General features: G+C 39.2%; 1 protein-coding gene across 6 annotated transcripts in view; it reads right to left on the reverse strand.

Annotated features, from left to right (window-relative positions):
• LOC133653482 (myelin transcription factor 1-like) overlaps nt 1–21,868 on the reverse strand; it is a 154,999-nt gene that overhangs the window by 74,427 nt on the left and 58,704 nt on the right. For 5 of the 6 annotated variants that reach the window (XM_062052796.1, XM_062052793.1, XM_062052792.1 and 2 more), the window contains 5 exons: nt 21,674–21,728; nt 14,128–14,158; nt 11,064–11,126; nt 2,673–2,998; nt 199–1,113 (listed from right to left, as the gene is read on the reverse strand). In XM_062052796.1, the coding sequence (XP_061908780.1) occupies nt 199–1,113; nt 2,673–2,998; nt 11,064–11,126; nt 14,128–14,158; nt 21,674–21,728 (1,390 nt within the window). The remainder of the gene's footprint in view (nt 1–198; nt 1,114–2,672; nt 2,999–11,063; nt 11,127–14,127; nt 14,159–21,673; nt 21,729–21,868) is intronic. The other variant, XM_062052795.1, reaches the window with a different exon arrangement.

Genomic DNA, 21,868 nt, shown 5'->3' on the forward strand with positions numbered 1-21,868 from the left:
TGGCACCCGATTGGCTGTTAGCTTGGTCTGTGATCACTTCCTTTGTTGCTCGGTTACCAGAGAACGAGTGCTTTTGTTTGTGCAACCAACCTTGCTTCCATATTCCCATAAACATTATTGAACGTTTTATCGAACGCATTGTTTACTGATATGGTTTTATCGCCCAGCTCTAATTCTCTCAGAGTTAGCCGGTCCTACCTTTGAAGTAGCTCTTCCTGATGACGTCCAGGTGCTTGGGCCGGTCCTCCAAGGTGAAGTACCTCTGATGTTGGATGTCGGCCACGCCCAGGAGCTCCCTGGGCCCGCCGGGCTTCACCTGCTCCGCCTTGAGGGCGATGGCTTGTTCCAGGAGACCCAGGTTCCCTCGGGTCATATCGAACATCTCCGACTCGTCGGTGACAGCGGAGCGCTGGGACAGGCTGTCCTCGTCGTCGTCGTCGCCCTGGTCCAAGTCCTTGTCCTCGGACTTGTCGGAGTGGACCTCGATGATGTCGGGGGAGGCGGCAGGAGACATCTTGTGGATGTGAAAGTTGCCGTTGGGCGAGTAGTCCTCCAGCGGACTGACCATGTGGGAGATGTACTTCAGGAGAGGGCTGGCCTTGTAGTTGTGGAGCGCGCCCAGCGGACTGGTCCCAGTCAGGCTGTAGTCCTGGTGGGCCTTGTAGATCCTGGGGTCTTCAGTCTTCATGTTTGTTCCCTGAGCTGCTGTGATGCTGGTGATGGTGCAGACGGCAGTTGGCTCCTTCACGTCCTCGTCTTCGTCCTCTTCCGGAGTCAGCGGCATGTGCCGCGCCGCCGTCTCCTGGTCTTGGTCCGCCGCGGGATCCTGGTGGACCTGGTCAGGCTGTCCCGCGTCCTCCTCTTCCATCTCCTGACCTACTCCTGCTTCCTCCGTGTCGGCCAGATCTCCATCTTGCTCCCTGTCTACCTTTTCGCCCTCTTCGGCAGCCAGTGTGACATCCCCCACAGTCTCCATGGCAACGGCCACAGCTGGAGCGCCGTCGTCGCTGGCGGGCACTCGGCCGAGGTGGAGGAGAGAGTTGGCCACTTCTTCCGCGTTCTGGGAGGGCGACGGACATTCCTGCCTCGCCTCAATGATGACACACTCGTCTTCTGTGGGACCACACACAATTATTATTGTTATTGTTATTATTATCATTATTGTTATAATTATTGCTATTATTATTATTGCTATTATTATCATTATTGTTATTATTATTGTTATTATTATTATTATAATTGTTATTAGCATTATTGTTATTATCGTTACTATTATTGCTATTGTTATTATAATCTTTACTATTATTATTATTGTTATTGTTATTATTATTGTTATTACTATTGCTATTATTATTATTGTTATTATTATTATTATTGCTATTGGTATTATTATTGTTATTATTAATATTATTATTGCTATTATTGTTATTATTACTATGATTGTTATTATCATTATTATTATTGGTATTATCATTATTGCTATTGGTATTATTAATATTATTATTGCTATTATTGTTATTATTACTATGATTGTTATTATCATTATTTTTATTGGTATTATCATTATTGTTGTCATTATTGTTATTATTATTATTATTAATGGTATTATTATTGCTATTATTATTATTATTGATAATATTATTATTTTTGTTATTATTATTGTTTGCTATTATTGTTATTATGATTGTTATTATTATTATTTATATTGTCATTAATATTATTGTTACCAGTATTGTTATTATTATTGTTATTACTATTGCTATTATTATTATTATTATTGCTATTGGTATTATTATTGTTATTATTAATATTATTATTGCTATTATTGTTATTATTACTATGATTGTTATTATCATTATTATTATTGGTATTATCATTATTGTTATTATCATTATTGTAATTATTATTAATGTTATTATTATTGCTATTATTATTATTGTTATTGATAATATTATTATTATTGTTATTATTATTTTTGCTATTATTGTTATTATGATTATTATTGTTATTATGATTGTTATTATTATTATTTTTATTATTATTATTAGTTTGGTTCTTTTATGAATTTATTATGGGTCTACTGAAAATGTGACCAAATCTGCTGGGTCAAAAGTATACATACAGCAATGTTAATATTTTCTTACATGGCAAGTTTTACTGCAATAAGGCGCTTTTATTAGCCATCCACAAGGTTCTGGAAAGCTTCTGGTTGAATTTTTGACCACTCCTCTTGACAAAATTGGTGCAGTTCAGCTAAATTTGTTGATATTCTGACATGGACTTGTTACTTCAGCATTGTCCACACGTTTAAGTCAGGACTTTGGGAAGGCCATTCTAAAACCTTAATTGTAGCCTGATTTAGCCATTCCTTTACCACTTTTGACGTGTGTTCGGGGTCATTGTCCTGTTGGAAAACCCAACTGCGCCCAAGACCAAACCTCCGGGCTGATGATTTTAGGTTGTCCTGAAGAATTTGGAGGTAATCCTCCTTTTTCATTGTCCCATTTACTCTCTGTAAAGCACCAGTTCCATTGGCAGCAAAACAGGCCCAGAGCATAATACTACCACCACCATGCTTGACGGTAGGTGTGGTGTTCCTGTGATTAAAGGCCTCACCTTTTCTCCTCCAAACATATTGCTGGGTATTGTGGCCAAACAGCTAAAAAAAGTACCTTCTGCTGCCACAAGCGTGTGCTTCTGTGTTTCTTCTTCTTCTTGTCCACTCTGCGTCTCCTCTTCCTCTCCAGGGGTCAGGTCTTCCTCAGTCTTCTTCTCGTCCTCGTCCTCCTTGCTCTCTCCATCCCTCTCGCCGTCTCCGTCGGCCTCGCTGCTGGCGTCGCCCTCGCTGCTGGCGTCGCTTTCTGCGCTGAAGCCCTCGTCCAGGGCCAGTTTCAGGGGGTGGGACTTCCTCTTGGACGCTGAGCGCTCCGCTTCCTGGTCCTGTCCGGACTCCGCCTCCTCTAGGCGGCGCTTTCTGGCGACGGGGCAGCCCAGAATGCTGAGGTGAGAGAGGAGAGAAGGTGTGATTAAAAAACATGTTCTAGATTCAACTTTTTCCAAACACTGAAAAATCAAACACATGTGGCGGCCATTTTGACATTTTTCATGTTCAAAACTAATACAAGATATATATATATTTTTTACGTTTAGGCCTCCCCTCACGTTTGGGTCTCAGTCAAAAAAACGAGTCATATATGATCATTTTTTTTATTTTTATTCAACTCTAGATCAACTTCAGGTCAACTGTCGATATAAAGTAAACCCTGTTACATAAAATATACAAATAGGTCAATAATTCATAACAACATTGATTTTAATTAATGTTTTTAAAAAAAATTCAAACTTAGGTAAAAAGCTAGCGAAAAACGTTAACATGCTGTTATAAGAGACGTTAGCATACTTCCAAGATGGCGCCAAGCATTAAAAGCCATGATTTTTAGGTTTAAACATACAAAATTAGCTAACGAGCTAGCATAAAATGTTAACATGCTGATATAAGAGACGTTAGCATACTTCCAAGATGGCGCCAGGTATCAAAATCCATAATTTTTAGGTACAAACATACAAAATAAGCTAAAAAGCTAGCATAAAATGTTAACATGCTAACAATAGCATGCTAATATAGAAGACATTGGTTAAGATTAGAGATGTCCGATAATATCTGCCTGCCGATATTATCGGCCGATAAATGCTTTAAAATGTAATATTGGAAATTATCGGTATCGGTTTCAACCTCCCGATATCCCCGGGAGACTCCCGAATTTCAGTGCCCCTCCCCGAGCCTTAAACAGGTCAATAATTCATAACGACATTGATTTTGATTCGTTATTATTTTTTGAGCAATGACAGTTTTAAAGAAAAAAACAGTTTGCATGGCAGCTTTGTGTTATTATTGCTACTTTTTAACGTTACATTTCACCTGTTTCCACTTTTTATTGGTATTTTTACAAAGTGCCACGTTAAAAAATTGGCTTCAGGCCGCACTTTGGACACCTGTGTGTGAGAACCTGCCGAGGACAGGACACCAGGTCACCTGAGGGGGGCGCCGCGCTCACAAGCGATCGAGCGTAAGGTTTAATGAACGCCTTGAAGGGAGCGCGCCAGGCAGCGGAGGATGAAATCCAATAAAGTCTATTGTCACCTGGGCGCTTGAAGGAGGATCTGTGAACAGAGTGCGTGTGCCACGGCGACACGTGTAAACAGAGCGCTAATGTCTGCGACACAATAAAGAGGCGTCACGAGCCAGCGAGCTCTCGTCGGCTCTTTGAGAGCGAGGAGCGTCGCGGCTGCTGGAGTGAAGCTCCAGAAAAATCCCTTTTCACACCTGCTGGAGCTTTTGTGCTTCTCGTCTGATTTGTGGCGCTTAGGCTCCTCAAAAAAGATACCGACTCAAGTGTGACCCCAGGGTGGCAGAAGTGTGCTTTAGACTGGATGCCATGTGCAAAATAAAAATGCCTCTTTGCCTCATTTAGAAAACAAAATTCCTTTAAGAGTACAGTGCCTGTATGTTATAGTTGATGGGCCTGCTATCTGGAAGCCGACATACTTCGAAGATTGCGCCAAGTATCCAAATCCATGATCTTGTATATTTAAACAGACAAAATTAGCTAAAAAGCTAGCATAAAACGTTAACATGCTAACATTAGCATGCCAAAATAAGATACGTTGGTTAACATACTCCTAAAATGGCCCAAGTATCAAAATCTATGATTTGTAGGTATAAACATATACAATTTAGCTAAGAAGCAAGCATAAAACGTTAGCATGCTAAAATTAGAATGCTAATATAAGAGACATTGGTTAGCATACTCCTAAAATGGTGCCAAGTATCAAAATCTATGATTTTTAGGTATAAACATACACATTTAGCTAAGAAGCTAGCATAAAATATTAGCATGCTAATAGATGAAACTTTAGCATACTTCCAAAATGGCCCCAAACATCAAAATTCATGATTTGTAGGTTTAAACATACAAAATTGCTAGAAAAATAGCATAAAACGTTAACATGCTAACATTAGCATGCTAATATGAGACGTTGGTTAGCATACTCCTAAGATGGCGCCAAGTATCAAAATCTATGATTTTTAGAAATAAACATACAAATTATAGCTCGGTATAGCTCGGTTGGTAGAGTGGCCGTGCCAGCAACTTGAGGGTTCCAGGTTCGATCCCCGCTTCCGCCATCCTAGTCACTGCCGTTGTGTCCTTGAGCAAGACACTTTACCCACCTGCTCCCAGTGCCACCCACACTGGTTTAAATGTAACTTAGATATTGGGTTTCACTATGTAAAGCACTTTGAGTCACTAGAGAAAAAGCGCTATATAAATATAATTCACTTCACTTCACAAATTTAGCAAAGAAGCTAGCATAAAACACCAACATGCTAACATTAGCATGCTAATATAAGAGACATTGGTTAGCATACTCCTAATTTAGCGCCAAGAATCAAAATCTATGATTTTTAGGTATAAACATACACATTTAGCTAGGAAGCTAGCATTAAACGTTAGCATGTTAATATAAGAAACTTTAGCATACTTCCAAAACGGCCCCAAGCATCAAAAACCATGATTTGTATGTTTAAACATACAACATTAGCTAAAAATCTAGCATAAAACGTTAACATGCTAACATTAGCATGCTAATATAAGAGACATTGGTTAGCATACTCCTAAGATGGCGCCAAGTATCTAAACCTATGATTTTTAGGTATAAGCATACAAATTTAGCTAAACAGCTAGCATAAAACATCAACATGCTAACATTAGCATATTAATATAAGAGACATTGGTTAGCATACTCTAGCACAGTAGTCCCCAACCACTTTTTATTTTTTTAAATTTTTATTAAATCAACATAAAAAACACAATATATACATTATATATCAATATAGATCAATACAGTCTGCAGAGATACGGTCCGTAAGCACACATGATTGTATTTCTTTATGACAAAAAAATATATATATACTGTATATAAAAAAATACCACCCCCCCTCCCCCCGGTCCGTGGGACAAATTTTCAAGCGTTGACCGGTCCGCCGCTACAAAAAGGTTGGGGACCACTGCTCTAGAATGCTATCTAAGTCTTTGTGAATGTGAGTTTTGCCGGCGTGGCGCGTCGACAATGCTATCTAAGTCCTTGTGAATGGCGCATGGCGCGTTGATAATGCTATCTAAGTCCTCGTGAAATAGAGTTTCGGCGGCCTGGGGCATAAGACCTTGTGAATGTGAGTTTTGGTAGCATGGCGCGTTGCTAATGCTATCTAAGTCTTTGTGAATGTGAGTTTTGGTGGTGTGGCGCGTCGACAATGCTATCTAAGTCTTTGTGAATTTGAGTTTTGGCGGCATGGCGCGTCGACAATGCTATCTAAGTTTTTGTGAATGTGAGTTTAGGTGGTGTGGCGCGTCGACAATGCTATCTAAGTCCTAGTGAATGTGAGTTTTGGCGGCGTGGCGCGTCGACAATGCTATCTAAGTCCTCGGTGAGTTTTGGTGTCGTGGCGCGTCAACAATGCTATCTAAGTCCTCGTGAATGGGAGTTTTGGTGGCGTGGCGCGCCGACAGTACTATCTAAGTCTTCGTGAATTTGAGTTTTGCCGGCCTGGGGCATAAGTCCTTGTGAATGTGAGTTTTGGTAGCATGGCGCGTTGCTAATGCTATCTAAGTCTTTGTGAATGTGAGTTTTGGTGGTGTGGCGCGTCGACAATGCTATCTAAGTCTTTGTGAATTTGAGTTTTGGCGGCATGGCGCGTCGACAATGCTATCTAAGTTTTTGTGAATGTGAGTTTAGGTGGTGTGGCGCGTCGACAATGCTATCTAAGTCCTAGTGAATGTGAGTTTTGGCGGCGTGGCGCGTCGACAATGCTATCTAAGTCTTCGGTGAGTTTTGGTGTCGTGGCGCGTCAACAATGCTATCTAAGTCCTCGTGAATGTGAGTTTTGGTGGCGTGGCGCGCCGACAGTACTATCTAAGTCTTCGTGAATTTGAGTTTTGCCGGCCTGGGGCATAAGTCCTTGTGAATGTGAGTTTTGGTAGCATGGCGCGTTGCTAATGCTATCTAAGTCTTTGTGAATGTGAGTTTTGGTGGTGTGGCGCGTCGACAATGCTATCTAAGTCTTTGTGAATTTGAGTTTTGGCGGCATGGCGCGTCGACAATGCTATCTAAGTCTTTGTGAATGTGAGTTTTGGTGGTGTGGCGCGTCGCCAATGCTATCTAAGTCCTAGTGAATGTGAGTTTTGGCGGCGTGGCGCGTCGACAATGCTATCTAAGTCCTCTGTGAGTTTTGGTGTCGTGGCGCGTCAACAATGCTATCTAAGTCCTCGTGAATGTGAGTTTTGGTGGCGTGGCGCGCCGACAGTGCTATCTAAGTCTTCGTGAATTTGAGTTTTGCCGGCGTGGCGCGTCTACAACACTATCTAAGTCTTTGTGAATGTGAGTTTTGGCGTCGTCTACAACGCTATCTAAGTGTTCATGAATGTGAGTTTTGGTGGCGTGGCGCGTCAACAATGCTATCTAAGCCCTTGTGAATTGAGTTTTGGCGTCGTGGCGTGTCGACAATGCGATCTAAGTCCTTGTGAATGTGAGTTTTGGTGGTGTGGCGCGTCGACAATGCTATCTAAGTCTTCGTGAATTTGAGTTTTGCCGGCGTGGCGCGTCAACAATGCTATCTAAGTCCTCATGAATGTGAGTTTTGGCGGCATTGGCGCGTCGACAATGCTATCTAAGTCTTCGGTGAGTTTTGGCGTCGTGGCGCGTCAACAATGCTATCTAAGTCCTCGTGAATGTGAGTTTTGGTGGCGTGGCGCGCCGACAGTGCTATCTAAGTCTTCGTGAATTTGAGTTTTGCCGGCGTGGCGCGTCTACAACACTATCTAAGTCTTTGTGAATGTGAGTTTTGGCGTCGTCTACAACGCTATCTAAGTGTTCATGAATGTGAGTTTTGGTGGCGTGGCGCGTCAACAATGCTATCTAAGCCCTTGTGAATTGAGTTTTGGCGTCGTGGCGTGTCGACAATGCGATCTAAGTCCTTGTGAATGTGAGTTTTGGTGGTGTGGCGCGTCGACAATGCTATCTAAGTCTTCGTGAATTTGAGTTTTGCCGGCGTGGCGCGTCAACAATGCTATCTAAGTCCTCATGAATGTGAGTTTTGGCGGCATTGGCGCGTCGACAATGCTATCTAAGTCTTCGGTGAGTTTTGGCGTCGTGGCGCGTCAACAATGCTATCTAAGTCCTCGTGAATGTGAGTTTTGGTGGCGTGGCGCGCCGACAGTGCTATCTAAGTCTTCGTGAATTTGAGTTTTGCCGGCGTGGCGCGTCTACAACACTATCTAAGTCTTTGTGAATGTGAGTTTTGGCGTCGTCTACAACGCTATCTAAGTCTTCATGAATGTGAGTTTTGGTGGCGTGGCGCGTCAACAATGCTATCTAAGCCCTTGTAAATTGAGTTTTGGCGTCGTGGCGCGTCGACAATGCGATCTAAGTCCTTGTGAATGTGAGTTTTGGCGGCATGGCGCGTCGACAGTGCTATCTAAGTCTTCGTGAATTTGAGTTTTGCCGGCGTGGCGCGTCTACAACACTATCTAAGTCTTTGTGAATGTGAGTTTTGGCGTCGTCTACAACGCTATCTAAGTCTTCATGGATGTGAGTTTTGGTGGCGTGGCGCGTCAACAATGCTATCTAAGCCCTTGTAAATTGAGTTTTGGCGTCGTGGCGCGTCGACAATGCTATCTAAGTCCTTGTGAATGTGAGTGTTGGCGGCATGGCGCGTCGACAGTGCTATCTAAGTCTTCGTGAATTTGAGTTTTGCCGGCGTGGCGCGTCAACAATGCTATCTAAGTCCTCATGAATGTGAGTTTTGGCGGCATTGGCGCGTCGACAATGCTATCTAAGTCCTCTGTGAGTTTTGGCGTCGTGGGGCGTCGACAATGCTATCTAAGTCCTTCTGAATGGGAGTCTTGCCGGCGTAGCGCATCAACAATGCTATCTAATCCTCGTGAATGTGAGTTTTGGTGGCGTGGCACGTTGACAGTGCTATCTAAGTCCTCGTAAATGTGAGTTTTGGCGGTGTGGCGCGTCTACAACGCTATCTAAGTCTTCATGAATGAGTTTTGGCGGCATGGCGCGTCGACAATGCTATCTAATCCCTCATGAATTTGAGTTTTGGCGGCGTGGAGCATAAGTCCTTGTGAATGTGAGTTTTGGCATCATGGCGTATCGACAATGCTATCTAAGTCCATGTGAATGTGAGTTTTGGCGGCGTGGCGACAATGCTATATAAGTCCTTATGAATGTGAGTTTTGGCGTCGTGGCGCGTCAACAATGCTATCTAAGTCTTCATGAATGAATTTTGGCGGCATGGCGCGTCGACAATGCTATCTAATCCCTCATGAATTTGAGTTTTGGCGGCGTGGAGCATAAGTCCTTGTGAATGTGAGTTTTGGCATCATGGCGTATCGACACTGCTATCTAAGTCCATGTGAATGTGAGTTTTGGCGCCGTGGCACATCGACAATGCTATATAAGTCCATGTGAATGTGAGTTTTGGTGGCATGGCGACAATGCTATATAAGTCCTTATGAATGTGAGTTTTGGCGTCGTGGCGCGTCGACAATGCTATCTAAGTCCTTATGAATGTGAGTTTTGGCGTCGTGGCGCGTCAACAATGCTATCTAAGTCCTCGTGAATGTGAGTTTTGGCGGCGTAGCGCGTCGACAATGCTATCTAATCCTCGTGAATGTGAGTTTTGGTGGCGTGGCGCATAAGCCCTTGTGAATGTGAGTTTTGGTAGCATGGCGCGTTGATAATGCTATCTAAGTCTTTGTGAATGTGAGTTTTGGCGGTGTGGCGCGTCTACGCTATCTAAGTCTTCATGAATGAGTTTTGGCGGCATGGCGCGTCGACAATGCTATCTAATCCCTCATGAATTTGAGTTTTGGCGGCGTGGAGCATAAGTCCTTGTGAATGTGAGTTTTGGCATCATGGCGTATCGACACTGCTATCTAAGTCCATGTGAATGTGAGTTTTGGCGGCGTGGCGCGTCGACAATGCTAAATAAGTCCTCGTGAATTTGAGTTTTGGCGGCGTGGCGCATAAGTCCTTGTGAATGTGAGTTTTGGCAGCATGGCACATCGACAATGCTATATAAGTCCATGTGAATGTGAGTTTTGGCGGCGTGGCGCATCTACAATGCTATCTAAGTCCTCGGTGAGTTTTGGCGTCGTGGCGCGTCGACAATGCTATCTAAGTCCTCGTGAATTTGAGTTTTGGCGACGTGGCGCATAAGTCCTTGTGAATGTGAGTTTTTGCAGCATGGCGCGTCGACAATGCTATCTAACTCCTTGTGAATGTCAGTTTTGGCGGCGTGGCGCGTTCATAATGTTATGTAAGTCTTTGTGAATGTGAGTTTTGGCGGCATGGCGCATGTACAACGCTATCTAATCCTCGTGAATGTGACTTTTGGTGGCGTGGCGCGTCGACAGTGCTATCTAAGTCCTCGTGAATTTGAGTTTTGGCGTCGTGGCGCGTCGACAATGCTTGAAGCCCTCGTGAATTTGAGTATTGGCGGCGTGGCGCATAAGTCCACGTGAATGTGAGTTTTGGCGTCGTGGCGCGTCGACAATGCTATCTAACTCCTCGTGAATGTGAGTTTTGGCGGCGTGGCGCATAAGTCCTTGTGAATGTGACTTTTGGCGCCATGGCGCGTAGACAAAGCTATCTAAGTCCAAGTGAATGTGAGTTTTGGCGGCGTGGCACGTCGACTATGCTATCTATTTTAATTTTCCTGAGATAACTCTCCTAAAGGAATCAATAAAGTACTATCTATCTATCTATCTATCTATCTATCTATCTATCTATCTATCTATCTATCTATCTATCTATCTATCTATCTATCTATCCATCTATCCATCTATCCATCTATCTATCTAAGTCCTTGTTACTGTGAGTTGGGTCTGGTTTCCCTTGAGAATGAAGGATGTAGCAGGAAGCGCGGCGGCGTGATGAAGCCATGGCGAGGACACACAGAGAAGGACAGACAGAAGCTGGGGGATCTGCCCTACCTTCTGTGTCGTGAGTATCTGCCACTGATATGACCGCAGCCATTGCATCCAGGCGTGGGGCAGCTGGATGGGATGGATGGAGGTTAAACATGGGCTTCAAACATGCAGTCATCAGGCACAATGGAAATGAAAAAGCATGCAAGGCGCTCACACAAAGAGTGGCGTGCGTGCAGGTGGCGGCGGAACATCATATTGTGTGTCGTACATCAGGCCTGGCCTATATCCGGTTACCGAGAGCGATAATCATCAGTCAAGACCTGTTGTAATTTCCCCCGCTCTTCTCTCCTCCTCGCCGCCATCATCGTGGCCATCACCCCCTCGCCCGCTCTGATGCAGGTTGCTACGACCCCTACGGACGCCTCATTTCCATTCTCATTAACTCCACCAGCCCCTTGCCCTTTATTACGCCGACTTATTCATTTCGCTTCGGCAAAATGCTGCATTTGCATTTCCGATGGGGGTTTTGTTTCTCATGTTGGACTTGAGAGCAGGTCCATGCTCCAGGTGAGGGGATGGGAATTTAAAGGACAATGTGAATGTGGGAGCCTGAGAGACACAGATCGTGGTTTCTCGTCAAGTTTCTCCGACAGTTGGGACCTTTAGGGGCCAACCTTGTATTGGGAAAAGTCAGTGGATTCAGGTAGGGGTGCCAAAAATATATAGATTGTCTAATTAATCGTGATGCTTATTTGTAACGATTCTTAATCCATAAAAAAAAATCTAAAATCTATTTAAAAAAATTTTTTTTTGATGATTCGATTAACAATCGATTTTGGATTAAAACTGATTTTTGCAATGTATTTTTTGTAGGGTTGCCTAAAAAACAAAAGATTTCCAGATTAATCGCGATTCTTATTTGTAACCATTCTTAATCCATTAAAAGAAAATACAAAATCTGGTTGTTTTTTGGACAATTCGATTAAGAATCGATTTTGGATTAAAACTGATTTTTGCAATGTATTTTTTAAAGGGGTGTCTAAAAAAAAAAAATTAATTAATCGCGATTCTTATTTGTAACGATTCTTAATCGATCAAAAAATAAATCAAAAATCAATTAATTTTTTTTTGTTTTTTGACAATTCTTCAGAATCTATTCTTGATTAAAACATATTGTTGCAAAGTATTTTTTGAAGGAGTGTCTAAAAAAAAAAAAGATTTTCAGATTAATCGCGATTCTTATTTGTAACGATTCTTAATCGATAAAAAAAAAAAATCTAAAATCTATAAAATTGTTTTAGTTTTTTGACAATTATATTCAGAATTGATTCTTGATTAAAACATATTGTTGCAATGTATTTTTTGAAGGGGTGTCTAAAAAAAAGGAATAATCGATTTTCAGATCAATCACGATTATTTGTAACGATTCGTAATTGATTTAAAAAAAATCTAAAATCAATGAATTTTTTTGTGTTTTTTGACGATTCTATTCAGAATCGATTCTTGATTAAAACATTGTTGCAATGTATTTTTGAAAGGGTGTCTAAAAAAAAGAATAATCGATTTTCAGATTAATCGCGATTCATATTTGTAACGATCCTTAATCGATAAAAAAAAAAAAATCTAAAATCTATACTTTTTTTGTGTTTTTTGACGATTCTATTCAGAATCGATTCTTGATTAAAAAAAATGTTGCAATGTATTTTTTGTAGGAGTGCTTAAAAAAAAATCAGATTAATTGGGATTTTTAGTTGTTAATTCACGCACACATTCACACACTGATGGTGGCAGCTGCCATGCAAGGTCCTAACCACGACGCATCAGGAGCAAGGATGAAGTCGAACCAGGAACCCTCAGGTTGCTGGCACGGCCACTCTCCCAAGATTTTCAGATTAATCAGGATTCTTATTTGTAACGATTCTTAATTGATGAAAAAAATATATATATATTTATTAATTTTTTTCACGATTCGATTCAGAATCGATTTTCGATTCAAACTGATTTTTGCAATGTATTTTTTGTAGGAGTGCCTAAAAAAAATATTTTCAGATTAATCAGGATTCTTGTTTGTAACAATTTTTGATTGATTTTTAAAAATATCAAAAATCGATTTAATATAAAACGAATAGTTGAAATGTGTTTTTTGAAGGGGTGCCTAAAAAATTTTTTTCAGATTAATTGCGATTCTTATTTGTAACAATTCTTAATTGATTAAAAAAAAATTATTATTATTTTATTTTTTTTTTTAAACGATTCAATTCAGAATCGATTTTTGACTAAAAAGAATTGTTGCAATTAATTTTTTGTAGGGGTGCCTAAAAAAAAATTATACTACAAAATATATATTTTATTTGATTTAAAAACTATTTTAAGAATACATTTTTTTAAAATACGAAGCAATTTAGAATCGTGATGAATAAGAATTGTGATTTGGATGTGACTCGATTTTTTGCACCCCTACAACATACTGCAAAAGAAGGCACTCATAAAAACTGATTAAATAAAAATATTTTTTTTTTTTAAACTAAACTAATAATAAATAATATAATATATGTTTCTTAAATAAATTGTCAATGGAATTCAAGTGCAAATTTGCACCACTTTAGTCATATCCTTTGCGCTTTAAGACATTTCTCCATGACTTGTTTTGATATTGTCATTACTGCCACAAGTGGTGGAAATGAGTATTACAACTGAGCAAGCTGAGAAGCACTCCTTTTTTTTGGCCCTATGGTTGAAAAAAACACTGTAATAATCTACTTTCCTTTGTGTGCTCAGTTTTAGATGTTTGTTCATCTCTAATTTAAAGGACGGTTTGAACATTCTAACATCAAAATAAATAATAAATAAATAAAGCGGCCGGTGTTAATTTGTAGTAAAAAATAAAATAAAAACTCCTCCTGCATCCTTCCATCCTTGCAAAAAGATCACACTCCCCTTGCTTTGGCCCGACTGAGAGCCTTCCTAGCAGGAAGTATAAAAAGAGCCGCGCAAAATCAATAGCCAGCGTGAAGTGCGAGCCGAGGAAGAGACGGGAGGTGAAGAGATAGAAATATAAACATGATATAGTCGAGGGCCTGCACATAAAAGAACCTGATGAAACATGAAGATGAAGGTGTTCCCTTACCTCAGCTCCTGTCCAACCAGATCGCTGGGAACTGAGAGGCAGCGGGGCGAGCGAGAGAGGGAGAGAGAGAGAGAATAAAGGTGAAATCGCTGCTGCTAAAAGAAACTGGGATCAATACATGACAAATGTATACTCATCTCATGAGGCTTACGCACACGCACGCATGCACGCACGCAAACACACACACACACACACACACGTATTTAGGTCAAAGCATAATAATTGTGTTAATGTATCAATAAGTGCTTCAAGTACATTGTGCTTGTCTAAGGTACTTTTTTGAAACCTTTATTTTGTAAGCGCAGTTACATCCATGATGTCTTTCACAACAACACAACAGATGAGATGTGTCGTGTGTGTATGACTGTTTGTACATTGTTGTTACGTCCATGATGTCGTTCACAACAGACAAGATGTGTTGTGTGTGTTTGATTGTTTGTACATTGATGTTATCTATGATGTCGTTCACAACAACACAACCGTTGAGATGTAATGTGGGTGTATGATTGTTTGTACATTGATGTTACATCCATGATGTCGTTCACAACAACACAACAGATGAGATGTGTTGTGTGTGTATGACTGTTTGTACATTGATGTTATCTATGATGTCGTTCACAACAAAACAACCGTTGAGATGTGTTGTGGGTGTATGATTGTTTGTACATTGATGTTACATCCATGATGTCATTCCACCAACACAACAGATGAGATGTGTTGTGTGTGTATGATTGTTTGTACAATGATGTTACATCCATGATGTCATTCACAACAACACAACCATTGAGCTGTGTTGTGGGTGTATGATTGTTTTTACATTGATGTTACATCCATGATGTCGTTCACAACAACACAACAGATGAGATGTGTTGTGTGTGTGTGATTGTTTGTACATTGATGTTATCTATGATGTCGTTCACAACAACACAACCATTGAGATGTGTTGTGGGTGTATGATTGTTTGTACATTGATGTTACGTCCATGATGTCGTTCACAACAACACAACAGATGACATGTGTTGTGTGTGTATGACTGTTTGTACATTGTTGTTACGTCCATGATGTCGTTCACAACAGACAAGATGTGTTGTGGGTGTATGATTGTTTGTACAATGATGTTACATCCATGATGTCATTCACAACAACACAACCATTGAGCTGTGTTGTGGGTGTATGATTGTTTTTACATTGATGTTACATCCATGATGTCGTTCACAACAACACAACAGATGAGATGTGTTGTGTGTGTGTGATTGTTTGTACATTGATGTTATCTATGATGTCGTTCACAACAACACAACCATTGAGATGTGTTGTGGGTGTATGATTGTTTGTACATTGATGTTACGTCCATGATGTCGTTCACAACAACACAACAGATGAGATGTGTTGTGTGTGTATGACTGTTTGTACATTGTTGTTACGTCCATGATGTCGTTCACAACAACACAACAGACGAGATGTGTTGTTTGTTTGTACATTGATGTTTGTACATTGATGTTACATACATGATGTCATTCACAACAACACAACCATTGAGATGTGTTGTGGGTGTATGATTGTTTGTACATTGATGTTATATCGATGATGTCATTCACAACAACACAACAATTGAGATGTGTTGTGGGTGTATGATTGTTTGTACATTGATGTTATATCCATGATGTCATTCACAACAACACAACCATTGAGATGTGTTGTGGGTGTATGATTGTTTGCACATTGATGTTACATCCATGATGTCGTTCACAACAACACAACAGCTGAGATGTGTTGTGTGTGTATGATTGTTTGTACATTGATGTTATGTCCATGATGTCATTCACAACAACACAACCATTGAGATGTGTTGTGGGTGTATGATTGTTTGTACATTGATGTTACATCCATGATGTCATTCACAACAACACAACCATTGAGATGTGTTGTGGGGGTATGATTGTTTGTACATTGATGTTACGTCCATGATGTCGTTCACAACAACACAACATATTAGATGTGTTGTGGGTGTATGGATTGTTCTTGCTAGCTTTAGCTTCCTAGTTTCAAGCTGTCGCCTCGACATTAATGAGTTCAGGACGGGGCGTTTGAATGTTTCGGGGATAAAGTCATTATTTTCTTTGATAAATGTTCCTTCTCCTCACAATGACAACATTTCACGGACATTTATGTCAAACATTACTTTGCATGTAACAGTTATCGTCCAATTATGTGACTCTGCCTCATATGCCTTACTTCTATTGAGGTTATTGATTATTGATTAGACATAATAGTAGTAACCACGGTGACGTCCCAAACTTCGTTCAGATCGCAATTTGCAGGCACGTCGCTTCCCCCCACCCCTCCCTCGATTATTACATTTTTATGATCAAAATGAAAACTAAAATTGGATTAACTGTCCAGCCCTTAGGCCCACACACACACACAAAACTAACAAGTAGGCGCAAACAGGACAAGGCATAATGGTGCCAATCATTTGCAGACATCAGCAATAAAACATTCTAACACTTTGCATGGAAGGGAAATGAAACAGGAAAGCATCACTTTTTTTTCCCAGGGTCAACTTAAAGTAATTGCCTCGAAAACATAAATCAAGCATCAACACACACGCACACGCGCACCACCGGCGGCATCGATCCGGAATTTAGCCACAGAATGAGTTTGGAGAAATATTCTATTTTCATTTGGAGCAAATGAGAAGACAATACAACCCTGGAGAATTGAGCTTGCGCTCCAATATCTCATGCATTAATCACATGTCAGAAACAGCACGCATATCAAGATACACTGACAAGTGTGTGTGTGTGCGTGTGTGTGTGTGTGTGTGTGCGTGTGTTCATGTATTTACCCTTCTTGAGACATCAACAAGGAAGAGGACCGGAGAACAAGTTAGGACCGAAATCATGGTCCCTGTACGGAAAACCATTGCATCGAATAGAGAGCCAAATACTAGAGTCCGTGAACATTGCTCCAAAGTCAGGATTTTTGGTTGATTTAATGTGCATACAAAAGTAAACATTGACAGGTGCAGAGGCAGCAATATATGATAAAACAAGATGGCAGCTAAAGAAGGACTTCCCTATTCATTCCCGAAAAAAAAACCCGCCAGGTGAACAGCTGATTTTACGACTTCCGGTGCTGACGTAAGACAACCCGCGTCCCATATGTGACCATAGGATGAACAAATACACTACGGTACTAATTAACAGTTAGCTTCTACAGCTGGGTTACCCAAAGTGTGGCGCAGATGACTCGTTTGTCATCGGCCTTAAGCACAATACAAAAAATAGAGATCTCATTTGCACCCCCTGGTGGTGAAATCTATCAAAATTAAAGTGGTCTCAAAAAAGGAGGGATTTTTCAAATTGACTGTGTGTCGATTTAAAAGTGCTCCCCCTCTGGTCAACATATGAAATAACAAGTGTGTGTAAGAAATTTAAATGTGCCCCCTTTGGCCAAAAATAATGAAAAAAAAATGTATATAGAGACATAATGTAATAACCAGTGTAACACCGTTAGTTTCGGCGGTAACTAGTAATCTAACGTGTTATTTTTTACATTCAGTAACTCAGTTACCGTTACTACATGATGCGTAACGCAGTATCGGCTAGAAACAGGAGATCTGAGTGTGTTTTATTGGAGCGATGCGGTGTCGTCCTTCTGTGTGACAAGGAAAAGAAGAGGCGTGCTTTCTGTGGGTGGGGGCGGGGGGCTCCCAGACCGTAGTTGAGGTGCGCAGAGGAGACGTTCCTCCAGGGCCTATGTACTTTGGGGCTAACAACCTTCACTTTACCTGGAAGTGGGTCTTCACAGCTGAGGGTGAATGACGAGGCCGGCGGTTTGTTGCAACTTTGTGACTCTATTGGACGCAGCCATCCACAAAGCTAGAGCACCTGCACGCACTCACTGTCGCCACTCCCTCACCTCTCTCGCCCACTCACTCCCTGACGTCACTCACCTCACATGCTGTCATATCTTAAAGGGCCACACACACACACACACACATACGCTACTCTCATAACAACTAACAAAGACATCATGGCGAAGCCAGAAGTCGAGTTTCTTAACATGGAGACAGTCTCAATACTTTTCTTTTGTCGAGCACAAAGAAAATAACATTTTAGTTAAACGTAAGTTGTGTCTTGGATCAAAGATCCTATCTACTTAAAGTTAAAGTTAAAGTGCCATTATGTTAAGTTAAAGTTAAAGTACCAATGATTGTCACACACACACTAGGTGTGGCGAAATTATTCTCTGCATTTGACCCATCACCCTTGATCACCCCCTGGGAGGTGAGGGGAGCAGTGGGCAGCAGCGGTGGCGGCGCCCGGGAATCATTTTTGGTGATTTATCCCACAATTCCAACCCTTAATGCTGAGTGCCAAGCAGGGAGGTAATTGCAGCTATTTAAAATAGTTTTGTCAATTTGTTCTGGCCTGAAATAAATTGGCCCTTTGAAACATATCTTTGTCTTTGTGTGTTGTATGTAGACCACATTGCTTTCTGAGTTCAGTGATGCAAATGCATGTCAAGTTGATCAACATATTGTATTATTCTCCAGTGCAATAACAGTATTGAAATGAAGGCTAAAAGGGCATTAATGGGAGCCTTAAAAAAAAAAGAAGTAACTAAATAGTCACTTTTCACAGTAACGCATTACTTTTTGGTGTAAGTAACTGAGTTAATAACTGAGTTACTTTTGAAATAAAGTAACTTGTAACTGTAACTAGTTACTGGTTTTCAGTAACTAACCCAACACTGGTAATAACTTGAAGTAAATAATGAAGAATAAAAACCAATTACAAACAAATAAAATAAATAAATAAAAAATAACTAAAAGCAGTCTTTTTCTCACAATGTGTCGACTTTTATCTTATAAAATTGGGAACAATTTCTCATATTCTTTCTGTTTCTGTAATATTGCAATATTTTCTCGTAAAATTATCACTTTTCATGTAAAATTAATACTTAAATGCAAAATGGCGACATTTTTCATGTAAAATTCGGACTTTTATCGCAATATTGCCAATTTTTTTGTTGTTCTTGTAAAATAGTGACATTTTTTGAGTAAAATTACGACTTTTGTCATAATTTTTGCCAAGTAAAATTCCGATTATTATTATAATATTGCCAAAATGTTAACGTTTTCTTATAAAATGGTGATTTCCGTCGAGTAAAATGACGACTCTTTTCATAAAATTGCCCACATTTTAAGCTTTTCTGGTAAAATTGTAACGGTTATTGCGTAAAATTCCAACTTTTATCATAATTTTGCACACATGTTCCGTTTTTCTTGTAAAATTTTGACTTGCGTTGAGTAAAATGACGACTTTTATTGTAATAATGCCAAAATTCTAAGTTTTTCTTGTGAAATTCCAACTCATTTTTCACAAGAAGCTTTTTTATATCTGCATAGTATGTATATATTATTAATGTTGTAAATACAAATCTTTATATATCCAGAAAGAGTGGTCCTAAAGAGGTAGGCATTTTTCGGAGGTCTCAAGAAGGTAACAAATACAAGAAGGTAACAAATACAAGAATGTGTGTGTGTGTGTGTGTGTGTGTGTGTGTGTGTGTGTGTGTGTGTGTGTGTGTGTGTGTGTGTGTGTGTGTGTGTGTGTGTGTGTGTGTGTGTGTGTGTGTGTGTGTGTGTGTGTGAGAAGTGTCTTCTTCTTTCATCATCCAGTTGGAATGAACGTCAGCTGCTGCTCAGCAACATTAAACAAAAAACATCCGCTAATAGCACCAACACACGCAATTCAAGGAAAACGGCACTTTTTGGGCATCGTTCCCCTTCTAAATAGTAAAAAACTGCTACCAGCAGGTGGCTAACGATGCCCTCTCGAAAAACACCGACATTTACATGCTGTGACCTGCATGCTAACCGAGTTATGGCGACGATGTTTTTGTTCTACATTTAAAAGAGGAACTGCTCTTGTTTTGTTTTTGCCTATCGTTCACAATCATTATGAGAGACAAGAACACACAACTTTTTTTTAAAGGATTTTAAAGATGATAAAAAACACTTGGAAGATGTGACTAATGAGAGACACAGTTGTAGCCTTTAAAGTCTCTAAAACAACCTCAAAACCCTCCATCAACGTTTTATATATAATGTAGTAACAGACACCTTCATAACAATATGTAATATTGAGATTAAGTTAAAATTATGACATAGAAAGTCTCAATTATGACATAAAAAATAAGTACAAATTATGACATTAAAAAATCTAAATTAGGACTTGAAAAATCAAAATTATGACATTAAAAGTAAAAATTATGACGTTAAAAGACAAAATGAGATACACATTCAAAATTATAAAATCAAAAAATCAAAATGATGAGATCAAAAATCAAAATTATGAGACTAAAAATCAAAATGATGACATTAAAAATCTAAATTATGAGATTAAGTCAAATTTATGACACAAAAAAGTCAAAATTAGGACATTAAAAGTCAAAATCAAGACATCAAAAATCAAAATTACGACAAAAGTAAAAATAAGGACGTTAAAAGACAGATCAATTCTAAATTAAAACAAACATTCAAAATGATGAAATAAAAAAGAAAAATTATATTGAGTCAAAATTATGACATTAAAAAAGTCAAAATTATGACATAAAAATTTCAAAACTATGACATGAAAAAAAAATCTAAATTATGACATAAAAAGTCAAAATTAGTACATAATAAAATCTAAATTATGACATTAAAAGCCAAAATTAGGACGTTAAAAGACAAAATGAGATACAAATATTATAACATAGAAATTCACAATTATGCATTAAAAGTAAAAATTATGAGATAAAAAAAATCACAATTATGAGATTAAAAAAAACCAAAATTATGAGATTAAAAAAAAACAAAATTATGAGATTAAAAATCAAAATTATGACATAAAAAAATCAAAATTATGACATAAAAAAGTCAAAATTAGGACATTAAAAGTCAAAATTAAGACATCAAAAATCAAAATTATGACAATAAAAGTAAAAATAAGGACGATAAAAGACGGATAAATTCTAAATTAAAACATAAAAATTCAAAATGATGAAATAAAACATCAAAATTATGATATTAAGTAAAAATTATGACATAAAACAAGTAAAAATTATGACATAAAAATTTCAAAACTATGACATTAAAAAAATCTAAATTATGACATAAAAAGTCAAAATTAGGACATCAAAAATCTAAATTATGACATTAAAAACCAAAATTAGTACGTTAAAAGAAAAAATGAGATACACATTCTAAATTATAACATAGAAATTCACAATTATGACATTAAAAGTCAAAATTATGAAAAAAATAAATCACAATTATGAGATTTAAAAAAATCAAAATTATGAGATTAAAAAGTAAAATTGATGAGATTAAAAAATCAAAATTATGAGATTAAAAATCAAAATGATGACATAAAAAATTCAAAATTATGATATGTGGAAAAAACACTTCTTGCAATGTGCATTTTTCAGAGAGTGGATACACAAATAAATGTAAACAAGCAAACGCACCTGACACACGATCAGTGACACTCACCTCGGATTCCTTTAGAGCGAGTGCGAGTCCGCTTGTCGTCATTTTCTACGCTCATCTGAGGGGGGGGGAGAGATGGAACAAGGGTCAAAGGTCATCGCTCAGTCAAAAAGCCCTCAATTATTCTCCTTGTTCACTTCCTGTTAATATCTGCTTACTTCCTGTTTATTTCTTGTCTTGGTTCTAGCTATCTTAGCG

The sequence above is a fragment of the Entelurus aequoreus genome, linkage group LG07 (genome assembly GCF_033978785.1).
Source record: "Entelurus aequoreus isolate RoL-2023_Sb linkage group LG07, RoL_Eaeq_v1.1, whole genome shotgun sequence".
Classification (NCBI taxonomy): Eukaryota; Metazoa; Chordata; class Actinopteri; order Syngnathiformes; family Syngnathidae; genus Entelurus; species Entelurus aequoreus.